Here is a 16,308-nt window from a genome sequence, read left to right on the forward strand (position 1 = left end):
TGAAGACCACCCTTCAGACCACCCTTCAGAGGGACAGCTCTCCCTCTGAAGATCAGATGGGGGAGACAGGCAGGCCATGGGAATTCCTGCACCTGGAGGATTGGGGATGGGGACATGTCCCTTGGTTTTACAGATTTCTTTCTTTCCTTCCTTCCTTCCTTCCTTCCTTCCTTCTTTCCTTCCTTCCTTCCTTCCTTCTTTCCTTTCTTTCTTTCTTTCTTTCTTTCTTTCTTTTTACAGCAGAAAAGAAAAACTTTATTAGAAGGGAAAGTACACTTCCAGACATGGAAGCGGGCCTGAGCAAGAGAAACGTGGCTCAAAAGGCTTCTTGAGGATTTTTCACTCTGGCCCTCTAAAGCTCAGGCCCAGGGCAGTGCCCCATGGATAGCAGGAAACCTCTGCACCCAGCATGTGCCTATCAGCAGCCAGGCCTTTCCTGCAGCAGCATCTCATTGAATTGCCATCCCATTTTAAAGGTAAAAGAACTGAAGCACAATGAAACCACAGCAATGGTAAAATGAAGCAATTCAACCAGGCCTCTAAAGCTGATAAACTGGATGTCTGATATCAAATCCTGGTCTGTTTGATCCCCAGACCCTTCCTCTCTCTACTCGCACCCTTTTCCCTAAACTTGGTTTAAACTGGCAAACTGCCAAAGCCCTATTAGATATTAAAAATAGTTAAAAACTGAACAAAGAAACAAATTTTAAAAACCGAACAGTAGAGCCATCAAAGCAACTTAGTACTAGAGAAAGAATAGAGAGGCTGGAAACGTACCCAAACATATTTAAGAATCTAGTACACAACAGAAGCATTTTAAATGAATGGCAGAAAGAGAAAGAATTCAATAAATGGCAGCAGAACAACAGCTAGCTATCTGGAGGAAAGCTAAGCTCACAGTTCGGAGCCCTGGAGCCCTGCCTTGCTCCTGACACTCACCTTAAACCTGATGGATCAAAAAATTTCATGTAAACAGTGAAACCACACAAGCACTGGAAAATTTTCCTTCAAGTACAAAAAGCTTTTCTAAAGTGGTAAGAGACAATCCTATAGAAAAACCGGACAAGAATAAAATAGAGTTAACAAAAAAAGAAATACAAATGACCTATAATAATATGAAATACCCAGCCTCTCTCTGAACTAAAGAAATGCATAGGAAAACAAGAGACCATTTCTTCTTATTGGATCATCACCACCCCTCCACCCCCTAAAAAGGGAGTTGCTAAACCCCAGTCTTAGCAGGCAATGGAGAGACACTACTAGGACAATTGTAAGCTGTACCTCTTTAGAAGACAATTGGATATACTACATGTGTCAAAATTATAACTGTTAGGAATTTATCTTTGGATAAGCTCACAAAAGTACCAAAGATATTGCACAATATTCATTGCAAACTTATCAAAATAGTAAAAACACTAAAAACAAACTAAAGTCCATCAGGAAGGGCTGGCTAAAGTAATTACGAAAATTCCTATGATGCGATATGACAGAGGCATTAAAAGATTTATCTTTATGGTGGAAACAGAAAAGTTTCCCAAGATATATTGATAGGTAGAGATAAATTGCCAGAACAGTATATTATATTTTTTAATGTATGTAAGTAAACATATATATATGTATATACTTGCACATGTATACAAAAAACTTAATAGTGACTACTTCTGGCTTAAATGGGGAGAGCTCAGCATCATTAGCTATCAAGGGAATGCAAATCAAAACCTCTAAGAAATACTACTTTGCAGCCACTAGGATTACTATACAGTAATGAAAAAGTCAGATAACAGGAAATGTTGGTGACAATGTGGAGAATTGGAACCCTTGTCCACTGCTGATAGAAGTGTAAAATGGTGCATCCACCGTTTTACACAGCCTGACAGTTCCCCAAAAAAGTTAAGCATGGAGTTACCATTTGACACAGCAATTCTACTTATAGGTATATATCCAAGAGAATCAAAAACACGTCCACATAAAAACTTGTACATGAATGTTCATAGCAGCACTATTCACAATAGCCAAAAGGTAAAAATAACCCAACTGTCATTAACAGATGAATGGATAAAACATGGTATAAACATACAATGGAATGTTATGTGATAATGGAGCATTGACACAGGCTACAACGTGGTCGAACCTTGAAAACATTATGCTAAGTGAAAGAAGCCACACATAGAAAGCCACATACTATATGATTCCATTTCTATGAAATATCCAGAACAGGGACATCTATAGAGACAAAAAGTAGATTAGTGCTTACTTAGGCCTAGAGAAGATGAGAGGGTCAGAGGGTAATAACTAAAGGGTGTGGGGATTCCTTTTGAAGTAATGAAAATGTCCTAAAATTGATTGTTCTCGCCCTCTCTGCAATGCCTCAACTGAGCTCGAGTGGCCATTTGAACAAAAACCATAAAATTACATAAACCACCTTGGATCTGGAACAGATCTTTGAGACTAGTGTTAGAAATACATGGTGTGGTTTACTGAGGACATATTTGTTTTGGGCACTTCATTGTCTTATCGCTCAAAAAGCTAACACTTGTGACCTGACAAGGCCGAGGTTCTTACACTTTCACTATCCAGCCATGTTTTGTGACCTTTGAGCTAATGTCTAATGCCAAGTCACAGGGCATGAACAGAGCACAGGCTTGGAGACAAGCAGACCTGGGTTCAAATCCAGCTTTGTAAGCTGGCAGAGCTATCCACCTTTACAAGCCTCAGGAAATAATAAAGGTATTCTTTGTGAGCACTGGGTGAGATATTACATGTCATATGTTTGGCACATAAATGTTATTCCTTCCTCCTTATGTATAGGAACTGAGAGGCCTTCATAACTGAGGCACATTTGCTTAATTTGGAGAAGAAATTTTGAGTTGAGGAAGAAGATTCCCAGGGAAGAAATTCTCTGCTGGATAGAGTTTGTCATGCCCCATGAACACACCTGGCAGAACTTCTGCCCTTTGCGACCCTGACACATTGTCATCTGTCCTACGATACTGAAAACGTTCACAGGAACACCACCTCTCTGAAAGAGGAACAGAAAAGCATCCTGCGGCAGAACCCTGTCAGCTGTGTGCTCAAAGGGCCAGAACTGCCAGGGCAGGACCCTGGAGGAGGGAGAAGTTGGGGAGGGCTTGGGGTGGACAGTCAGGCAAAGCTGACAGTAATCACCAGCCCTAAAGCTAGTCCTAAAGCGTAGGAAGGGCTATCTTTTCTCAAGAAACTCCACAGTGAACACAATTTAAAAAGTCAATTTTGGGTTATGTTGTATATACGAACTTTGTTTACTTTCAAATTATTTTATATTGTTTATATGTTGTATTTTCATTGTTCAGTTGATATATTTCTCTGTGAAATTAGTTGAGATCTAAGGTTAGGATGAATTGCATCTTAATTTTTCTTATTAAAATACTAAATTCAAAAAATCTATTCTTTTTTTATTTAACAACTGCTTACACGGTTAAAAGGTCAATTTTTATTTTATTTTATTTTGTATTTTCTTTTATTAGTTTCGAGTATACAGTACATTGGTTAGACATTTATATAGTTTATACGATGATCTCTCTAATTACTCTTCCTCTACTCTGGCTCTCCACCTAGCCATTACATTACTGCTAACTGCATTCCCTATGCAGTGCTCGCCATCCCCATGACCATCTATCAACTACTAAATTGTACTTCTTTAACCCTTCACTCCATTCTTCCAGCCTCCCAAGTCCTCCTCCCCTCTGCCCATCCCCTAAAAGATTAGTTTTTTAAAACTTATTATTATTTATGCCTACAGCACTTGGTCTTCCTAGGTGGTCTCCCATCCAAACATCAGACTTGTTCAGGGTGGCATGGCCATAGACCACGGACTATAGCTCTACTGACAATGTGAATCCAGGACCTTCTATGTGTAAAGCAGATGTGCTAACCATTACACTATGGAACCACATCCTAAAAGATGGCTTAACTGACCTGTGGTCCCACCGCCACCTGCAGACTTCTAAAATTCCACTTACTGGCCTGTTCCTCCACCATAGAAATGGCAGACTTTCCACCGCATAATCAAAGACAATTAATTTGCAGCAATTATCTAATCAATATCTATCCAGTGTTCCAAGACAGTGGAAGAAATAAGTCGGAGATAACACCCCAATCTAGGCCTGCTTGCCTGCCCAGCGTCACAGTCCACGAATCCTCTACAATAACTGAACTGTGCGCTTACCCAAGAGCTGTCCCTATGTTATCCCGGAGTGCGGTTCCCCCAGTGTCCACAGCTTTCCTCCTCACCCAACTGTCTCCACTATGCCCTCCGTGTGTTATGCCAGGGCACGGTGGAACTATGAGGCATAAGGGTTAGGGAGGGAGGGGTCAAAGGGACTGCAATTTTAGATAAGGTGGCCATCAGGGGATTCCCCATCCTGTGGGTAACATTTGAACAGATCCCTACGGAAGAGGGACCGGACCGCAAAAAGAAAGCAGTGTAGAAATGGTGCAAGAACAGAGGAAACCGTTAGCAGCGTCGGCTTTACCAGCCAGGACTAGCTCAGGACCCGGGACCTGACCAGGCTGCGGACTGTCCGTCTGAGGGGGCAGATTTTAAGAGGTTTGGAACCGCGCTGGACTACTTTACATTCTCCCCGCGCGGGGTCGCAGCTCCATCAGTTTGGCAAGAAACCGCCCCCTCCTTAGACTTGATCACACCCCACAGGTACCGCCTCCTCCCGCTCCTAGTGCGTACTCATGACGCCGAACTCCCACCAGGCCCGGCGGTACCCCTGTCACTTCCCAGCTTCCCTGGCCTCCCGCCAGGCCCCGCCTCCCTCCGGGCTCCGCCCCTCGCCTTAGGTTCCCGCGGGGCCAGCGAGGGCAGCCGGAGCCCCGCCTCTTAGTGGAAAGAGTGGCCACGCCCCTGCGGCCAAGACTCCGCCCCCTAGGTTTTGTATTTAAGGAGCTGATCGTTAACAATTGGTCTGAGTTCGAGATCTCGTTTCCTAATTGGCTGTGGTATTCGGCGGCTTTCCTCCGCGAGGATGACCCGGAAGTGACTCCTGAAGTACGGGCCGCGTGGGTCACCTACTGGGTAATCGTTTCCCGCGGCTGCTGTGATGACCAAAGTAAAGGGAGATCCGGAGGGGCAGGAGGCTCAGGCGGAGGCGAGCTCTGGCGAGCGCACTTACCACGAGCTGCTGGTGAATCTGAACCCCATCGCGCAGCCCCTAGCTTCTCGCCGTCTCACGCGGAAGCTCTACAAATGCATCAAGAAAGGTGAGGCGCGGTGGCCAGAAGGGGCGCGGGTGGCGGGCCGAGAACCCCCGACTGACCCTTCTGTCGTTGCAGCGGTGAAGCAGAAGCAGATTCGGCGCGGGGTAAAGGAGGTTCAGAAGTTTGTCAACAAAGGCGAGAAAGGGTAAGAACTCCCTCCCGCTGGATTTTGCATTTCTAAACGGTAATGAAGGTATCCCTATTTAGTAGGTACTCGGTAAAAATCGGTAAAAGTACTAACTCTATTAGAAGACAATCAAGCAGTCAGTAAATTCCTTTTAATACAGCCAACTGCTACATCATCCCACTTACGTCAGTTCAAAGGGACACCATGGGGAAAGTGAATCCCAGGGGAAGCGAATCGAATAAGCCAACTTGAGTGTCCACTCTTCAGGCACTGTGCTATGGGCAGACAATGACTTTAATCAAATAATGCCACACACAAAGGTTGTGACAGATAACTATGAAGGAAAAGTATAGAGTGCAGTAAGAATGACTTCATTACCATACCTCTTTCTTTTCTGGCATTTATCAGAACCTGAAACTCATTTGCATTTTTATTCCCTGTATCTCCTACTCAGGCCAGACAGTAAGCTCTTGGAGAATAGGGTAAAGCCTCTCCCTGCTTTATCCCCAGAAGTGTCTGGGACCTTGTAGGTGCTCAAGAGATAAATATTGCTGAGGGGACTTGATGCTCAATGGAGAGTCTGACCTAGTTGGGTATAGCTGAGATCTGAAGATACAGGGATTAGTTTGGGGGAAAGCGGTCCTGCCAGAAGGAAGTAGGTTTCAGGGCAGGAAAAGTTAGTGGTGGGCAGAAATGCTACCTTCTCATGGGGCTTTGTAAGCCATAGTAATTTTTTGAACTGAGAGCTTTGGGAGGACATTGAGGGTTAAAGCCAGGGAGTGACGTAATTATGTTTACACCTTAAGATTTTTCTGGCAACTTTGGAAGGGATCAGAGGCACAAGAGTAGTTGGAGAAATTGAGTTAGGAGGCTGCCGTAGTCTAGAAGAGGCAGTGGCGGAAATGGAGAGAATTAAAGTGAAGGCGTCTGAGAAGACTTTCAGACGTGGTGTAGTAAGTACGGATTCCAGCCAAACGGACAGAGGTGAACAGTGGAGGGGGCTGGATTTCTGTGGGATGATCACGAGTTTGGTTCCAGGCAAGTTTTTGAGGTGCCTTTTAGAATTGTGACCCTTTCTCCCCAGCAGAACTGTCAAATAGGCAGGTGGTTATATGGGCCGCAAGCCTAGAAGAGAGGGGGCCGGGCTGAAGGGAATAGATTTGGGAGTAGTGGGAGTTGTCAGCACATAGATGGCACTTGATGCCATGGCCATGGTTGGGGTCAGCCAGAAGGTACTGAGAGGGCAGCCAAGGAGCAGGCTGTGAGGAGCACCAGCATTTAAAGGCTACTAAAGAGGCAGAGCCTGCAGAGGAGAGCCCAGCCCTCAAAGCAAAAAGGCAAACTGGGAGAGTGTGGACCCAGTGTTTTGAACCAAGAGCTCTCTCCTGGTGTTTGGTGTTTTCACCTTGCCCTTGGAATACAGATTCTTCTGTGTCTTCAAGGCACCTGAGGCCCTTGCTCCAGAGCTCTGACATGTTGCCAGCTAAGCCCTAGCTGAGGATACTCTGGCAAGCCTTCATTGATTCTCTGTCACTTTTGGGACTGAGCCCATGCTTCTTAACCTGGCACTAAAGGCCCTTGGGTATAGCCGCTGCCTATCTCTCTAGGCTTCTTGTCTCCATCCTGGATTCCAAAGCCACCCCAGGCTGCCATCAGCCAGCCTCTGTGTATCTGGTGCCATTCTGATTCTCCTTAAATGTTTTCCCCACCTCCTGCCCCTCCATGGGCTGCCTGGCAGACATTCATCATTCAGCTTTCTGTTCAAGTATGGCCTCCTGATTCCTTTCTTGACTCATCCATGACTCATCTGTCTCAGTGTGACACCACTCATCACACTTGGTGGCATTTATTTGTCGCCAAGAACTAGAGATCACCTCCCCAGAAGAATGCAGTCACCAAACATAAATTTGCACACACTTTCAGAGAGAGGAAGACCCACATTAATAACTGGGCTCCTTGAGGGCAGAGGCCGTCTTATCCATGTCTGTACTCTAAGGCCCAGTCTGGAAATGGTACTTTCGACTAAAAGAAAAAATGAGCAAGTTAGTAATGACTATGTTTCTCTTGGTTCAGGATTATGGTTTTGGCAGGAGACACACTGCCCGTTGAGGTGTACTGCCATCTCCCAGTTATGTGCGAGGACCGGAACTTGCCCTACGTCTATATCCCCTCTAAGACGGTAAGGAGCACTCGAGCCCCAACCTGGGTCACCACAGGAGGTGGGGCTGGGATGGGGCTGTGGTGACAGGCCATAGTGGGAAAGAGCACCCACTTCCGAGTTAAGATGGGCCTGGATGGATTCTTGGCCTTGCTGCTTCCTAGTTGGGGGACTACAGATAAGTTACCTCTCTGCACTTATATTTCCTTCTTGTACAATGGGAATCTCCACTTCTGTGGCCTGTGGAAATAAAACAGAAAAGTATATGGGGATGTGCTTCATCAACTGAGATGCTCTGCCCAAGTCAGTCCTATTGGGTAGGTGCAGTGCTCAGGGGGTGTTTTAGGGACCTGTATCTGACCTCCTTACATAGCAGGAGCCAGGTCAAGGGCACAGGCAATGGGGGATGGCAGGGACCTGGAGAGCATAGCCCCCACCTCCCTCCAAGGGGACAGCCCCTCTGGACTGGAGCCCTTTCGCAGTTGCCATGTGGGAATGTAGGCCCAGTGTTGCTGGACCACTTGAAAGTTTGCTGCTGAGTTTAAATGATGGCAACCAATTCGAAATGTTTTTAACCCCTTTCCCGTTTGCTCTGAGATAACTCATGGATTACAGTCCTAACCTTACTCCCAAAGTTTGCCATGAAATATCTTGTTTTATTATTATTTTCGCATTGCTGTAGTATATTGATAGTCTCAGGAGACAACTGACATCATTCTGTTTATCATATTGTTTTTAGTAGTTCGATCACTGAAAATGTCAAATTAGAAAACGAAGCATTCCTACATGAGCTGCACTTTTTTTTTCTAAACAGAAAAATGGTTAAATATAATGATGACTAGAAAAGCACATGTCTGTGAGCCAGATTGGGCCAGTGGGTCATTGGTTTGTGACTCCCTGGCTTACAAGTTGTGTGGCCTTTTTTCCAAACGGCCCTTCTTTCTCCTCTGTAGGACTTGGGTGCAGCCGCTGGTTCCAAGCGCCCTACCTGCGTGATAATGGTCAAGCCCCACGAGGAATACCAGGAGGCCTATGAAGAATGCTTGGAGGAGGTGCGAGCCCTACCCCTACCCATGTGAGAGGCTTGGGCAACAACCTGGACCTCAGCTCTGGAAGCTGCTGGGTTGGCAGTGGCCCAACCAGCCACACCCCCTGCTGTCTACTCACAGTATCTCCCCAGTCCCTGAGCAGGTATTTTTCCCAAGCAGCTCCAACAGCTATTTCGTGAAGGCAAAGCCAGCATCTTCTCCATCAGTGCTGTTTCCTCTTAAGTTTCCTGGCATTCATTTCCGGGGATGAGTTGTAGGGGAAGTAAATGCTAAGACTAAATGTGATAAGTCTGTGGGTGTTTTTTTCAAGCAGCAGCTGCTGGTGGGGCCAAGGAGCTGGTGGGCAGGAAAGAGCCGAGCAGCCTTTCTCACCAGAGAAGCCAAAAGACTTCAGGGGTGTTCAGTGCTCACGCCTGGCACCAGGGCTGGTGCTAGACTCTTGCTGAGAACAGACTCTGCTGCCTACTCCCAAGTTCTCACCTCCGACTTCCAGAGTAGGTGGGAGCTGATTCCAGACCCACTGTGTGGAAGCCTACAGCCCCTGTGGGGACACCCCATTTCTCGCCTTCCTCCCTGAGCCTTAAGTGCCACTGGGAAGCTTATGGAAGCAATTTGCCCACCCACACAGGACATTTTAAATAGGAATAGGAAGCTAAATACAAAACCCCAGGCTATCTCCTGCTTGGCATGATGGCCCTGGTACCCCAGTTCCTTCAAACATTTCCGATTGAATGTACCTGTCTGCTCTCAAAGGCCCAGCATGGATTCAGCACACGCAGCAGCCAGGCTTAATTGCCGTGGAATAAACTGGAAAGAGCCTGGACTTGAAAGTCAGATCTGGTTTAAGCCCCAAGCACTCTCCTTTCCAAGCTTGGAGCCCTGTCATGCAAGTCATTTCATTTCCCCAAGTTCCTCATTCTGATTTCTAATACGTAGGTAGTGAATTCTTCCTCGCTGGGCACTGTGGCTGCCATACTCCCACGAGTAGCTGCAGCCAGACCATGCCCAGTACCTGTGTACAGTGGACATGTAGTAATTCTTTGTCAGTGAAGCTAAAGGCAGACGAAGGAAGAAGAAAGCCTGTGAATATATTTGCTCAACATAAAACGCATTCATTTCTAATCCAGATTATTTACAGTAGACGATAGATACACAGTTGTGTGGCTATACAGAAGGAACGGACACGGTGTTGGCCTGGCAGTCAGACCTGGCTCAGGGATGGAGGACTGCTGCAGCTGCCCAAGTCCCCTGCTCCTCTGTTGGCTGCTACCAAGTCAGTGGCAGATATAAGCAGGAGGACAGAGACCATCGTCTCTCTGCTCTTCCAGCCAAGGAGCTAGCTGCCCGGTCCAGGTTGTTCATCTTCCTCTTTGGCCCCTGCCTGTGGCCGCACTCAGACAATTGCTCAGGAAAGAATCACCATCCACTGAAGACAACCACTCCTGTGAGATAGAGCCAGGCTCACGGGTGAAAACCCTTTTAAATAAAGTTCCTTCCAAGGCAGGAATCAAAATATGATGCATTTCCCATCTGCTAAGTTCTGCTCCATGGGACAGGAACACCTGAGCCTGCAAAGGGATGAGAACCAAGAATGTCTCAAGCGCTGGCCAGCAGAAGAGCCAAGCCAAGAAGGAGCAGAGCATGGGGAACTTACTTTCCTCCATTAATGAGCCTGTTGAGTGCATCTCAGGAGATAACATGGCCACAGATGAGCCTGATGGGAGGGTTGAAATCCAAGGTGTGCTGGCAGAGGATGGGGTAAGCGAACACCAAGTGGTACCAGCACTTCATGTCTAGTTCAATATTTGGGGAGGCCAGCTGACAGGTGAGTCTCACTTCGGGCTTTGGCTGTCCTCCCTGGCGCCTTCTGCCCGCCTCCCTTTGCCAGGGCTCACCAGTAACTCATCCTGGTGACTCCAAACCCCTGTGCACTGCCTCTGCTCAATCACGTTTTTGACATTCATCAGCACTGGCAGTGCCACACAGCCAGAGGTGAAGCTGCGGGACAAAGAGCAGGGGCTGGGGTGGCCAGACCAGGACCCCAGCGGACAGACCAAAGGACCAGCACACTGTCATCGGCACGGGACGCAGGACAGGGTTCTAAAGTGGCACACTGCCAAATCGGTCCTAGAAAATTAGGACACATAGTTATATGTGTCCAATTCTAGAGAATCATTCTAATGCACCCTAAAACAATGTATGAGAAAGACAAAGATCAAGGAGGCATGTAACTGCTCATCCAAACCATTGAGAAGTCCTTGGTGTGATAGAGACAGTGATCAGTTTGATCAGCCTGTCTATCCCCGCTGTCATAATGCACCTCTATAAATGGTTATCAACTAGGGCATATCGACTTAGAAATGGGGGGCATATTCAGATCTCACGATGGTTTGTGACTGGTTGGAGCCTCAGGTGTTAAATACAGTAAGTAACTGCACAGGGCAGTCCTGTCTGAGGTGCAGATGGTGTCTTGCTGGGAAACACTGTCCCATAACGAGTCCACCACACTGGGTAGAGCATGAGACTCCACAATCGGTCTGAGTAAAATGCACTGTGACATGATCCACGGTGGTGCAGTGTGCGGCTCTGGGGGCAGGTCCACATGCCCTTTATCCCCTAGGCAAGTTCACTGACACCTCGAACTTCTTGTTTCTTCGTCTATGAGGAGAGGATAATAGTCCCACTAGCTCCTAGGTCACTGAAGTCATGAGAAGGGTGTTACTGTAGGGACTTTCCGAGTGAAAGCTCATGATAGTGTAACTCAGCCACGCAAGTCTCCCCGAGTCCCAGAGGGTCTAGTGCTAGTCCAGCCATAATGAAGTGCAGGCAAGACGGGGATCTCATTCAAGAGACCTTACAAAATAGGAACCTTGACGCTGCCACTAACCTCATGGTGACCCTGGGCCACAGCTCTTCCTAAACTGTTTATCTGCCTGTGAAAACAGGTAATGCCTACCTAAAAGAATGACTGAGAGAGCCAGTTTAGGCTGTGAAGGCACTGAGCACCATCCCTGGCACATAGCAGGGCCTCAACAAATTGTTTCCCTTGAAAGCCTCCCCTTCATGCTGCCTCACACGCTGGCTGTACCTGATGCTGAGGGGCCACTCCATGGAAAACTCCAGCAGGGAACAAGCATCAAAGGTAAAGGTCTCACAGATCTTGGCCCAGTGGCTGTTGTCCAGAAGGTGGCAGTAGGGCGACTTCTTCAGGCCCAGCCACAAGTACACCAGACTGCCCATCATCACCTGGATCTCTACAAGGCAACCAGATGCAGCTCAGGATGCACAGGAGCCCAGGAGGCAGCCTCTCCCTGGGGTTCAGGGTCCAGCCCCGGGGGTGGCAGGGCTGTGGAAGCAGGATGGGGAGCAGGCTGAGCCCCGAGGTTCCCCGGTGCCTGCATGGCCAAGCAGGGCCTGAAATACCCTCAGGTAAAACTGATTTCCCCTAAACTCCAGTGGAGTTGCGTATGTGAGACAAGGACAGGCAGCACCATGTGCGTCCGGGAGGCAGGGTCCCAGTTCTCTTCCCATCCCTCCGACTGCATCGGGTTGGCGCTCACGTCTATTCTCCAACACTAGCTAATCTCCCTTTTTAAAAAACTTCCAGGAGATATCTAGCTAAAATTTAATTAAAATTTGATGTATATTTCTCAATAAAACAAGTAATAAATATGAAGGAAGCTAAAGGAAAACATTAGTGGCAGTAGAGTCGTTACTAATGGTGAGACGAAGGCTAAAGTTTGCAGATCCGAGTGTTAAGGAAGAGGGTTCAGGAAGGACGCTACAGAGGGTGCTGAGTGAGTCTGAAAGGGACGAGCGGGGTTCTAGGCAAGAGAGTCAATGCCGAGGCAGAGCAGCATGCAGGCGCGTGTGTCGTAGGCACACACAAGCAGTGCGCTCTGCACGTGGGTGTGCTACGCAGCTGGTGTCGGAGACAAGGGGTGGTCTGAGATAAAATTAGAAGAGTGTGGCAGAGGAGGAAGAGCCTTGAGTTTGGGGTTCACCTAGAGACAGGAAGGAGGGGACAGAGGTCTCAGGCCCAGGAGCACCACCCCAGAAACATGCCGATGTCTGCCAGGGCCCAGCAGCGTCCAACCAGGAGCCCTGGCCACTTACCATGCTGGTGCAGCCAAGCAAAGGGCTGGAAGTGCTGAGTGCTTGGCAGCTGGAACTCCAGGGGGCTGTTGAGCTCGAGCAGGCACTGCCTATGGGAGACAGCCCACTTGGGAAGAAAGGGGCCAGCTGACTGTGGAGCAGGTGGGGTGACAAGAGGGGCCCTGGGGCAGCTGGGAATGAGTAGTGGGCTCCAGAAACCTGTGTGAGGCTGGGACACAGGGCTGGAGGCACATCAGGTACAATGGATGAGAAAAGACTTGTCCCCTGCTGGCCCACCCCAGGGCCAACTTACTCCAATGCCAGCCCTAGGTCTTGTTCATGCAGAGCTTCCAGGATTCGATTCAACTCCAAGAAAAGCTGCTTGAAATCCAGGCCCTCATTCAGTGTTGATTCCTGTGGAGAGAGCGTGATCCCACCACTGGAGGACTGTATTTCCAAAATCCTCTGCTCCAGCGTAACAAATCCTCATCGACCAGACAGGCTTGAGAGAGCCAGGGTCTGCATGAAAAGCCATGGTCCCTCCTGGCCCCTCTTATTCCCATCTCCATTCCAGGAGGCTGAGTGCCACATGCTGGCCTCCCACAAGACAGACCACAACTCTCTCGGGGTACTGGAGACAGTCTCAGGGCCCGCGTTGAGAAGCATAGTGAGAAATTATTCCTTTTCAATCCTCTCAGTTACTTTAAGAGAAAGAATCTTTACTTTCACTGCCAGTGTGTCTTTAACACCTAACCATGCTACTCTGTCATTTTATAAATCTCCCTTTTAAAAAAAGAAGTATCAGGCCCTCGACTCGGAACCTTGGCTGGCAATCAATTCTAGCTAGAAATGAGTGACTTCACTTTTAACCACGTATATTTGTAGAGCTACCTTCTACTTTTGGTGGGGGTTACTGCTCCTTTCTAAAATAAATTTATGTCAAGAATAACAGGCATCTACCATAAAGAAAACTACCAAGTAGAAAGCAGAACCGGCAGGTCCCACGATCTCCCCCGCCAGGCCGTTACTTGGCACAGCTCGTAGGCCACACCGAGCACACCCTGCTGGTATAAGTGCTCCACAATGGCCACCTGCAGAATCTGCTGCTGCTTCGCTCGCGAGTCCCACACTGCGTCAGAGATGACACGGCAAATCTCACAAAGTTCTGCTGAGGATGAGGGCCCGGTGACTCACATTCGCCACACTTGCTCTCCTGATGAACCTCATGAATGCCAGCTCCAGGCATCACCACCCCTGCCCGGGGCACCCATACGCCCACCCTGTCAATGGCTTTGCCCACTTGGGAGACACTGCTGTGAATGTCCCTGTGGTCTGAAGCCAGTTTCTGTACCATGGCTTTGATCTTCTGGCAGCACTAGGACATCACCAGGGAGAGGGTGGCTGAGAGAGGGGTCCTCTGGAGGGCTGCAGAGAAACACTAGCAGTGAGTCAGAACCCGGGAGCAGACATTGTCCTGCTTCCTGTATCCTGAATGCCGCCTGGGGAACGGGAAGCAGCCCTGGACTCGGGAGTGAAAGACCCAGCTTCTGTTCTAGGTCCTGTCAATTTTTAACTGTGACTTTGAACTGATCAAGAGGACAGCGGTTCATCTCTTGAAGTCTTCATTTCCTCATCTATAAAAGGCAGGGTGATAGCACAGGCCTTGTAGGCTGCTGTAAAATGAAGGTGACCAGGCACTTGCTGTGGGTAAGTGCTTTATTTCAGCCCACTTAATCCTCACCACTGTTAGAATCATATCCTGCACCTGAGGAAGGTGAGGGAGTAACTTGCCAGGTGACACATCTGGCAGTGACAGATCTCAAGTCTGTGCTCCTCACCACCACATTGGATGGCTCCTTGTTGCCTTGAGTGAGATGCCGTGTGTAAGGTTTTGAACCACAAAGCATTGTCCCCATGTGAATGACTCTCATCAGCCCAGAGGACACCAGGAGGGCTGGGGTAGCCAGGGAAGCTCAGGGACTTCAGGCTCCGGACCCCAGGCTCGTAGTGGTTTCCACCCCCATGGCTGGGCTGGAGCCAGACTAACCACCAAGAGCATGTGGGGCTTGGAGGAGAGGAAGGCACATAGGGCATCGAACACTTCTTCAGGCCCAGCGTCTCCATCCCTTTTCTTGGTGGCATCACCTCAGCTCAAGGAACAGAATGTGACTCAAGAGGGCCAGGGAGCGTCTCAGCTCCACAAAGCCCTGGAAGACAGCCTCATTCTGCCACATTGTTAAACGAAGTATGGACTGGAGCTGCTGTGGCCATCTGAGGGGAGCAGCACCCAGAGAATGAAGCCACAGTAGATTGAGGGGTCACACGGGCACCTGGATCCAGCTGGCCCAGACATTTCCGTTACCTGAGTCCAGAAACCCAGGCAGCTCCACCCCCCTACTTTGTTTGTGTGTTTGTTTAAGCTAGTCTGAGCTGGGTTTCTGCCACTTGTAAGTGAATAAGTCCTGACAAATACAAACAGGAGTTGGTGGCTGGGCCACCCACCTATTCTAGGGCAATGGGGCAAAACCTCACTCCACTCTAAGCACTGGCATGCCCCCCCCCCAAACCCAGCCCGCCACTCATTTTTCATTCTCTTCTCCTCCCACCGCCCCCACCCCCCCATCACAGAGGGCCACACTGCACATTCCGTGGCCACATCTCCTTTTAGGACAGAGCAACATTCTCAGTAAATGAAAGTCTTTTAACTTAGAATCCCCCGATCTCCACCAACAAAGAACCCTACTAACAACCATCAGCCCCAACAAATCTCTGTCTAAACACACTGCAGCCATAACTACTTGTTTACCAAGAGCATAGACAGTGGAGATGTTTCCGACCAGCAAGAGAAAGCCATTTTTTCCACACAATTAACAGATGTCACCAAAGCAAGGAACGCTGGGCATTTTATTACAGCATTGCATAACTATAAAATGGTACAAGAATGAGGTAGAATTCTATGTAGTGATAAAGAACACTCTCCAAGACAGGATGTGTAGGGAAAAAAGCAAGGTGCAGGAAAGTATGTGCTTTATGTTCCCTTGTATGTACAAAAAGGAGGGAAAATAAGACACTTATACGTGACACCTATGTGTGCACACAGATGCTGCCTGGAAGGCATCTGAGAAACTAGGAACAGGAACGGGGAATCGGGGATGAAAGGGAGACTCACTTTTCACTGTAAGCATTTTTGACTTTGAAGTCTTTTCCATGTGCATGCATTCTTAAAAAAATAAAAAGGAAATTACTTTGTAGATTTGTTTTTCTCAGGGTCACTAGGTGTAACAATTCTGAAAATACTTTCTATGTATTGTAGAAATTGAGTAGATAAGAAATGTACTGATGATGCTGGGAGTCAGGCTTCTCAATGTAGGAAAAGAGAGACAGCACTATGGGTAGAGGAGTCTAGGAAGAACCCTATGACATTGGATTAGAATTGGAGGCATGAATGTAAACGCATGGTGTGCAATATATAGGTAAAGATAGATGGACTGACTGACAAGAAGAAATGGAGGGAGGGAAGGAGGGAGGGAGGGGAGGGAGGAGAGAGAGAGAGAGTAAGACCCATGTAAGAAAAAGAAAGAGGGAGGGAGAGATCTAAAGAACCTAAAAACAATGACACTCTAATTACAAGCCAG

The 16,308-nt window shown here is 48.0% G+C and overlaps 2 protein-coding genes and 1 long non-coding RNA gene across 3 annotated transcripts in view; 1 reads left to right on the top strand and 2 right to left on the bottom strand.

Moving 5' to 3' along the window:
• The first annotated feature begins 4,951 nt into the window (after positions 1–4,951).
• Positions 4,952–8,863, top strand: NHP2 (NHP2 ribonucleoprotein). The gene is made up of 4 exons (XM_011362165.2): positions 4,952–5,247; positions 5,320–5,389; positions 7,445–7,550; positions 8,483–8,863. Exons 1-4 carry the CDS (start codon positions 5,088–5,090, stop codon positions 8,606–8,608), a joined length of 462 nt encoding a protein of 153 aa, XP_011360467.1. The 5' UTR covers positions 4,952–5,087; the 3' UTR covers positions 8,609–8,863.
• On the bottom strand, positions 5,508–8,473 carry LOC111741133. The gene is made up of 2 exons (XR_002780889.1): positions 7,717–8,473; positions 5,508–7,393 (listed from the first exon to the last, which is right to left on the bottom strand). It is a non-coding gene; the product is annotated as an uncharacterized LOC111741133 (long non-coding RNA).
• A 783-nt stretch (positions 8,864–9,646) lies between the features above and the next one.
• The window catches only part of RMND5B (required for meiotic nuclear division 5 homolog B), an 8,468-nt gene continuing 1,806 nt past the window's right edge, over positions 9,647–16,308 (bottom strand). The window contains 8 exon segments of the mRNA XM_023532002.1: positions 9,647–10,146; positions 10,233–10,396; positions 10,474–10,576; positions 11,667–11,832; positions 12,695–12,783; positions 12,987–13,087; positions 13,702–13,838; positions 13,949–14,098. Coding sequence (XP_023387770.1) covers positions 10,086–10,146; positions 10,233–10,396; positions 10,474–10,576; positions 11,667–11,832; positions 12,695–12,783; positions 12,987–13,087; positions 13,702–13,838; positions 13,949–14,098 — 971 coding nt within the window. The 3' untranslated portion in view covers positions 9,647–10,085.

This window comes from Pteropus vampyrus, unplaced genomic scaffold (genome assembly GCF_000151845.1).
Source record: "Pteropus vampyrus isolate Shadow unplaced genomic scaffold, Pvam_2.0 Scaffold74, whole genome shotgun sequence".
NCBI lineage: Eukaryota > Metazoa > Chordata > Mammalia > Chiroptera > Pteropodidae > Pteropus > Pteropus vampyrus.